At 37.8% G+C, this 8,654-nt stretch overlaps 3 protein-coding genes across 9 annotated transcripts in view; 2 read left to right on the top strand and 1 right to left on the bottom strand.

Moving 5' to 3' along the window:
- LOC108749614 (interference hedgehog-like) overlaps positions 1–5,032 on the bottom strand; it is an 11,651-nt gene extending 6,619 nt beyond the window's left edge. For 5 of the 6 annotated variants that reach the window (XM_018488420.1, XM_018488429.1, XM_018488437.1 and 2 more), the window contains exon 1: positions 4,499–5,032. The gene's annotated coding sequence lies outside the window, so the exon portion shown is untranslated. Of the gene's footprint in view, positions 1–2,775; positions 2,986–4,498 lie in introns of those variants that run through there. The other variant, XM_018488460.1, reaches the window with a different exon arrangement.
- A 2,634-nt stretch (positions 5,033–7,666) lies between these two features.
- Positions 7,667–8,326, top strand: LOC108751113 (BBSome-interacting protein 1). Of its 2 annotated transcripts, none has more exons than XM_018491104.1 (2): positions 7,667–7,824; positions 8,015–8,326. In XM_018491104.1, the coding sequence occupies exon 2, from the start codon at positions 8,094–8,096 to the stop codon at positions 8,313–8,315; it is 222 nt and encodes a 73-aa protein (XP_018346606.1). In that variant the 5' UTR covers positions 7,667–7,824; positions 8,015–8,093; the 3' UTR covers positions 8,316–8,326. The 2 variants fall into 2 exon arrangements, with proteins under 2 accessions (XP_018346606.1, XP_018346616.1); XM_018491114.1 differs by lacking the exon at positions 7,667–7,824 and adding an exon at positions 7,829–7,898.
- Positions 8,327–8,378: 52 nt separating this feature from the next.
- LOC108751103 (LMBR1 domain-containing protein 2 homolog) overlaps positions 8,379–8,654 on the top strand; it is a 4,244-nt gene continuing 3,968 nt past the window's right edge. The window contains exon 1 of the mRNA XM_018491090.1: positions 8,379–8,559. Coding sequence (XP_018346592.1) covers positions 8,386–8,559 — 174 coding nt within the window. The 5' untranslated portion in view covers positions 8,379–8,385. The remainder of the gene's footprint in view (positions 8,560–8,654) is intronic.

Here is an 8,654-nt window from a genome sequence, read left to right as displayed (position 1 = left end):
ATATATATATATATATAATAATATATAAATATTATTTTTTACCAAAACGATAATTAGATTTGATACTATATCGTGACACCATATCGTCAAACTGTATAATGTCAAATATAATCATTGTTTTAGTATAAAATAATGATAAGATTGAATAAGAACAGTGGCAACTCACATTAAGTGAAATTTGCCCTTATAGATTTAATAGTGTACAATAAAATACAACACACGTTTACCATTCTGAAGTTAGGAAAGCGCATAATAATTGTACTACAAAAATATAGCATACGTAAGAACATACTGCTTCATAAACACGTTTTCTCATTGCAATGTTTACAATCCTTATAATGTAATAATTACAAAAAAATTATTACATTGATAAACTTTATAAAAGGGAAAGAAGAAAAAAGAAAATAAGTTCAGCAGTTGAAAGAACCAGCAAAAGAACGATCCTTATGCGAATCACAACAATGAATGATATCGAGCAATGAAATGTAACGAGTTGTTATTTGCGTGTAATGAGGAAAAGGGAGTCGGTGGTGACGCGTGGCTGTCTAGAAAATATCCATATACGGCGTCGAAAGCTGCCGTTCATTGCGCGAACCGTTTTACGCCCACGTGCCCTCTCGCGCGAGGCCATCAGAAAAGCATACACTCGCGCGCAGCACGCCCGCGATGGCGAAGAGCGACGGTAATAATTCTTTTTCGTCGAGCTAACATATATAGCACTACGATATGCGCGTAGGTATATCCATTCACATCACGGATCGCGACGTCGTACTACGCACCCACACGCTTGCTTTAATGTATCTGAAACTATCGCGTCGACTTTTCCCAATGACGGAAAAATCTGATGAACGAGAACGCACCTCGATTCTAGAGATAATATTAGATGTATAATAATTAGATAAGATGTTTGATGAATGAAGGATATCTCCATTGAATCCGTGATTAAAATGCACAATGACTATTACTTAATTAGTACAGTTTTTTCCATTTTTTCACTAGCACTAGTAGTATAACACTAGTAAATACAACAAGCGATTTATATGTAATTGACGTGTCTCTTTGATTCAATTTAACAGAAGACTTCAGACTAATTTTAAATACTAATTTTAAATATTTTATTAATTAAATAAGCTATCTGGCACGCGTGAGAACAGAAATTGGCGCCGATTGAGAAAAAATTATTAACATATTAATCTCATTTAAAAATTCTTTTTTAGTCCGTTACTAAAAAGTAATAAAAATATAGTAATTAAAGAGCTTTGAATATTCATTTCTAGCGTTATATAACGTAATTTTATGATAATTTTTAAATTGTACACAATGTCTCCACGTCCCTTTTGCTTGTATGCTTCAATACGTAGGAAGAGAAATCAGATAAAATAAAGTGAACGAATGAGGAAGAAGGAAATAAAGCAGGATAACGAGAAATTTAAGTATACCTCAAATCTCAAATTTATCATTTCGAATGAGCATAAATTTGAGAAAGAAAAAAAGAGAAAGATAGAAAGATAGGAGAGAAAAAAAGGAGTAATGAGGGAAAAAAGGAAGAGAGGGGAAGAAGACAATTTGAGTGTATGCTGGTAGATTATCAGCGGCAGCCCGCTGTGTTTTATGTACGAAAGAGACTCTTAACTTCTGGTTAAATGGTAGCATAAATGGCGGTGGTATGTAACAGGTGAGAAGGGCCCGCAAAGAGGCTGGTTTCCGATGTTACCTCTCGTAAAAATAAAGAAGCCGAATTCCAAAGCAGTGGTTGTCCACTCCACGCCCCTCTTGGCACGTATATATGATGTACCAGCGCGAGAACGCGCGTACGCACGACTGATGGATTTACACGCGCAATCTGCGGGACTCGTAATTGCACCTAATCCGTCCGATGCGCGCCTTCGTATTAACGATGACTTAATCGTCGCGGTGCGTTGAACAGACCGGTAGTGTGTCGCGTACGCTGCAAAATTTACGAAGCGTAACAGAGAAGAGAAAATATTACAGTATAGAAATTAATTTAGAAAAAGGAAAACAGTTATAGACAATGACTGCGTTTAACAGAAAAAAAAAAAAACAGTTTATAGGCACTTTGTATTTATTGGATTATATTTTTAAATCTGGAGAATAGTTCTGTCCTCAATTTAAATCTAAAAGTATAATCCACTTAGCGCAAAGCACTCATTAATCTTTTTCTACTGAATATAGCCATTAGTTAGTAATTAAAATACGTTACTAGTAAATGTATTCCTTAAATATCGAGTAATTGCTTAATCTCAGATATCATAATCGGAAATTCATAAGTAACGTGAAAGTTTTTTACGTAGACCTTCAATCGACACGAGTCAAATTGCCTGTTATATCTTGAATATTCAATACGACGTGATTTATGGAAGCATAGAGAAGCGAGAAGAGATGACCGAGGCTCGTCGGTCAAAAATAATTCTTTGTGAGAACCACCAAAAAATCTGACACTTCGGGAGATCTTTTCGCCCTGAAAATGCTCTGATCCTCATGGCGGACTCCTTCCTGTTCTACACGGAATGCCGTGCCATAAATGACTATCCGTGTCATTAGTATTCCAGTGAAGGATCGTCTCTCGCGGTGCGTTTATGGGATCGTGAAACGGGGATCGCAATCACAACGGCGGCAAGGACGGGTTCTCTGCCTCGTTAACAAGTGAGGAGCAGTCCTGAAAGTGAGAAAGGGAATTTTGGAGCAAGTGAGGAAATGCATTAGGCGTGCACCACTGTATTAGATTGCCATTTAAGGGATGTAAAAGTAACTCACGTTTCTCCAAGATTTCCGAAGAAATTGATAGAGCTTCTAGCTCGTGCCGGTTCAAACAGATCGTATAGGACTCCCATAACACTCGTGGATCTTTCGGTTCAACAATCCGATCGAAAAGTGTTGACTTTGCATTTTTACCTGAGAACGATGCGCGGTCGAGCGAGAGAAAACGAGTTTGCGATAAAGCTGGTGAATCCGAATTTCGTCTCCACGCCCCTCATTTATCTCGCAATGCACTTAATGGAATCGAGAGAAAACGGCGAGAATCGCCATCGAAAACAGGTGAAATTAATAAGAATAAAAAGAAACCGAGGGATGTTTCTGGACGCTGGCGGAGCCAGATGATAACGAATGAGAGGTCTTCCTTCCAGTTACTCTCGTACTCTCCTGCGTGATATCTTGATTCCCCTTCGCCCTACGACGCCTGAATACACTTGTTTCGTCGGATCTCTTTTACACACTTCCTATCTACGTTTCCTCCGCACCTGTTTCTCTCTTTTTTTCTCCTCCTTCTTTCTTCGTTCTCCCGATACGCGCAAGTCTTACTCCAAGCTCGGACAGACTACAAAAGCAAACCGTTTAAGAAAAATGGATTTAAAATCCTTCTTCACGTATGTGTGAATTAAATTTCGCGATTAAATCGTCATTCCTTCCCTTCTTATTCTCTTCCGTATTATGTTTCTAGAATATGTAGAGAAACAGGATCCAAGATTTAGAGAAATATTCATTAGCCCGGATCTACAAGATTTTTAAGCCCTAAGCCATAAGGAATGGATGAATCACATTTAAATTATTCTCCTCGCATTCGACTATAATTGGTTTTCTTACGGCTTAAAGCTTAAAACACCCATTGTAGATCCGGATTTATCTGTTCTAATTTTAAGACTCTCTTAAGTAATTTCTTAAGATACTAATAAAAATTCTGATTGGCTTATGATATCTTAAAACTGTACTTAAGACAATCTCAAATATAAGAATCGAATACCGGTCTCAGACCCGATTTCACCAATGTAAAATTAATCTTAGTTCAATTTACTCTTTTATCCTTTTCTAATTGTCCGAATTTCTAATTTCAGCATTTCTAATTCTGAGAGTTAGAAGAAGATAAATAGATAAAAGTTAAACCGAGATTGAAGTCAATCATCAAGTTTTACATTGGTGAAACCAGGTCTTATAGAAGAAGACTAAACAATACGTGCGAATGAAGTTAATTCGACGCGGAAGAAAACGCTCTCAGGGCCCGTCTCTCCCAACCGTATCTCTTCCACACTTCTATTCGCTTCTTTTCTCTTTCTCCCTCCGAGGTTGCGCACCTCCGTCTCGCATGTACACAGTGCAAATAGAACGAGCGTGTGTACCCACTCGAAATACCGAGAGTGTAATGCAACGCGGACGGGAAGATCCGGATCTGATGTCCGGGCTGTATAATTTTCTCTCGTGGAAACGGAAATCTCCGAGCGTGGTGATCCGGTGTTGGTGCTCCCTTTCCGAACACGGAGCGATCAAAACGATCGGACGCGAGCGGTTCCGAGCGGAGGACCGACCGGGTTCACGATCGCACGATCGATCGATCCGCACCGGGGTCGAGATCATCCGTCTAGAGAAAGAAAGAGAGAGAGAAAGAGGAAAGAGGGAGATTCAGAGAAAGAGAAAGAAAGAGAGAGAGAAAGAGAGAGAGAGAGAGAGAGAGAGAGAGAGAGAAAGAGAGAAGTGGCGTGCTTACCCTTTTTCTCAATCCGGTCGCACGTCGACCAAAGTCGACGCCGAAAGAGAGGATACCCTCGCACCCCGCGCGTCGCTCGTCGACTCACGAGATGTAATTCGGGATGGATGCACCACAGACTACAGAGACGTGGTCGGTACAAACCCGCGTGCTCCTTTGTGGAGTATTCCTCTTTCACGGGACGTTACTTCCCCGCTTCCTCCACGTGCGCGACGACTCGGTTCACCCTCGTCTATTTCATGTTCGCACAGTTGACGTGAATTCAACGAACATGACGCCGAGGTAGCGAACGAAAACGCATCGGCAAAACGGAACGGGACGCGCTTGACGACGAAACGGACGAGACCGAGACCACGCTTACCGCTCTTAGCGGCTGCTGCTTGGCGTTCACCGGCGGCGACACTGGAATGCAGACCGACAGGTTTTGAACCGCGGCGGCGGACTCCACTCGTGGTGGTGGGATCAGGGATGCCGCCGCGGCAACGGCGGCGTGATGGTGGTGGTAATAGTGACGACACAGCCAGCCGGGCCAACCTGGGCCGGCTCGGCCGTCGCGCCACGCGTCACAATCAGCCGCAATGCTGCGACTTGCGTTCGATTTGGACACTTTCAGAACTTTCGGTACTTCTATGTTTGTTTTATGTTTGTCTAACAAACGATGAAGACAGAATGATGATTATGAGTGCATCATTTATCCTTGTTGTTCACCGAATGTTAAACAAGGATAAATGATGCATTGTGCACATCATGCGTAAAACGGAATGCCACCCTATATAAGTACTCAAAGCATGTGCTGATCGCAGCTGATACAGGGTCCGTTCCTCGTATAAGCTGCATCATGTTCACTACACTTCTTGAATTTGAAATGAAACAGACACACTATTAGATGTTGAAGAGAAAAAAGAAAAGAGATGGAAGAGTTCTTCAAACTTATGAACTTTCGGAGTCGCGCGGGGTTCCGTTGCACTTTCTACACCTCTTCGAGAGCGAGATAGAGACATACGCGGCGTTCGTGAGAAAAAGAGACAGATATAATTGAGTACAGTCGCCGTTTGAAAACTAGGGCTTTTTTAATCTCGTTCAGATTGGTACTTGCTGTCACGTGACGCGGCGCGCGCGCTTGATTTAGCGATGTACGTGGATTTAATAATAAATTAAAAATTAATAAAAGATAATTTGCTGCAAAAATGTAAAAAAATCGATGTACATGAGATTGATGAAAAAGTTACGTAATAAATTTATAGATATATGCGCAATTATTACATGCAATAATTGGAACAAGCTTGGTTTACTTGCGGTTTTATATATATATATATATATATATATATATATACATATATACACAGCAATATTTTCAGATTTATTTACAACATGTGACGCTTATCAGCGATTGTTAACTTTGAATAGTTTGAAGTCAGGAACGAATTACGTTTCAGAATGCAATTTAAAATTCGAAAAGCCAAGTGACGATGTATAATATTTAACAATTCGATAAAATACATATATAGTTATGTATAAAGTTGTTATCCTGAAATCTCTCTACATTAAATAAAAAAATGTTCTACCTATATTTTTTATTATCAGATATGTGTGTGATTGAATTATGAAACTCATTTCGATTAATACTTCTCTGACATTAAATAAGAATTTATTATTATTTAAGTATTTTTTTCCTTATATAGTCGAAATGACGAATTTTTTTATTATGATATTAAAATATGACAATTTGAGTTAATTTGTTGATAAAAAGTATTTATCAATATAAATTAGAATATCATTCGCTTGCAATCATTTTTTTTTTCCGTCCAACTCAAGTTTTTTTTACTGTTCTAAGCTTTCAAAAAATGTAGAAAAATTCAGAGTTATATCGCTGTTACACTACCAAACACTTTTTTAACAAGATATTTTAACAGAAAGACTCGAACTTTACCCTCCTTTATTTCAAAGAAATTTAAGAGTGAAATTTTGCTTGTATAAATCAAGACTTATATTGCAAGCGTAGTGTTAAGTTTATAATTTTTATTTAACTTATTTTTTAATCTTTTTTTAGTTTTAAAAATTAAAAAAAATATAAAGAATAAATTAATTGAACTGAGATTAAAGTTAATCCACATATTTAATAAAAATAGATATTAATATGAGTTTAAAGTTACAAAATCATCTTCTGTTATAAGAATTATTAAATGAGATATATATATATATATATACGGCCTTGATCTTGAATATATCATTCGCAGAAAGCTTTTACTTTCACGATCGAGCCTATAATGTTATGACAACCGAAGCTGCATTAAATAAGCAATCTCCGATTACTCAACTTTTTTCATTTCTCTTTTTCTCTTTTTCTCGATTTGAAGGCCAACATCCAATGTCAATTAAATAATAATGTCTCTATATTATCTCTAGTATAAAATGTAATAATAATATCTAATAGGTAATATTAGTTTTTTTTACAAATTTAAACTAATTGTCGAATCTTTCCATCTTTCTTCTTTTCTTCTCTATTATATTTAATTATCCGACTCATATTATGAGAAAATATAACTCAATACATATATATATATAATACATATACAAAAATTACGTATATACAAAGAACAGATTTTTTTTATCATTGAAAAGAGTGCAGTTGAGACATTGAAGACAACCCAGGACAATTATCTCCTTTTTTATTTAACCGCCTCGTAAAAGGGTAGCATATCATTATAATTAAGTCACGAGTTCGTTATCGTCATACCACCACCGACAAGCTATGTATCTCATTACTGAATTATCAATATCATATTTATCTACTTCATTACATCGATAAAATACTATCAAAGACCTGGGCAAATTTTCTTCACAGAAAAAGCCCGATAGAGGCCTTTTCCTTATAATGCTATAATTATCTTATTACCACAAAATTACAATTTTTTTCTCATACAGTTATATCATTTTTAATTTCGTCGGTGTCATTACTTATCTAACTTATCTAACTGGCCGCGCTGACATATCTACAGATTCTACAGTCGTCGACATTAGTTTCGAGTTTCGCACTGTCGCGTCGCGACATCCAACGTTTCATTCCAGGCATTCCCAATTGTTGTCTTTCAGTTTGATTCGCGGCTATGGTTCGTGATTCCGTGGTTCCGTATTCCGCTGCTACTGTCATAGTAAAGATCCGATGATTTCCGAATTCGTCACCATCTGTGACCGCTAGTGACAGCCTGTATCCGATTATGGAATGACAGTGTCGACGGCATAATTGCATAATCACCTGAGTTGTCTTAACGACGGCAGCAAGGAGAAAGTTCTGTCGCAACATTCTATCAATTGCTTTACGTCAGGTATGCAAGGAATTGACTGCAGACTTTTCTCAGCTGATTTGAGCTTGTAATGATCGAGGATAAATATAGTCCAAGTAAACGTCCAGTCTTTTATCACTCATTCGATACAGAAAATAATATATTGAGTTAAATTAGAATCAAGATTGTTTCCTTATGGAAATCTCAAATTAATCTTTAGTTGACGTTACAGCGTTGCTCTTCTGCTACCAGATGTCATGATGAAGAGGTCATTAATTCTCTGAGGCATCATCTCTGAGGATTTATCAAAGATGTCAGAACCTATAGAGAATCAGGTGGAACAGTGCGACATAGTCTTGCCGAGACAAGGTCTGTTATATCAGACAGATGCATTGAATTACATACTCTGTAAGCCGAAGTTGATCCCGTTGAAATCAGTCACGTTGGAGAAACTCGAGAAGATGCAGAAAGACGCGGAGATCAAAGTTAAAGAGTCGCAAGAGGCAGAGGATAGTCTCAATGCAAGTGCATAAGCATTCAGCAGTGTCTAGAGATCTATAGAATTCGTTGGATATCACTGTTGCACCAGATATTAAAGACAAGATGGTACTTGGTGCTTTCCTAACAGAGATCATAGTGGCGTTCCTGCTGGCTGGAACTCTACTGTTCAAATATGGAAACGTGTTTCGGCATCACATTGCAGTTACTATTTCCGTGTTGATAGCGTGGTACTTTTCTCTACTAATAATCTTTATATTACCATTGGATGTCTCTTCGGTAATTACCTGTTTAGCACATGATCTTGTTCTAATTATTAGGTATTTTTCATTTAGATTCAATTCGACATAGGTAGGTATTGTTCTGCCTTTATA

Source organism: Trachymyrmex septentrionalis, unplaced genomic scaffold (genome assembly GCF_001594115.1).
Source record: "Trachymyrmex septentrionalis isolate Tsep2-gDNA-1 unplaced genomic scaffold, Tsep1.0 scaffold11, whole genome shotgun sequence".
Classification (NCBI taxonomy): domain Eukaryota; kingdom Metazoa; phylum Arthropoda; class Insecta; order Hymenoptera; family Formicidae; genus Trachymyrmex; species Trachymyrmex septentrionalis.
The sequence above is the reverse complement of the archived record's forward strand: the minus strand, read 5'-3'. Positions and strand labels throughout refer to the sequence as shown.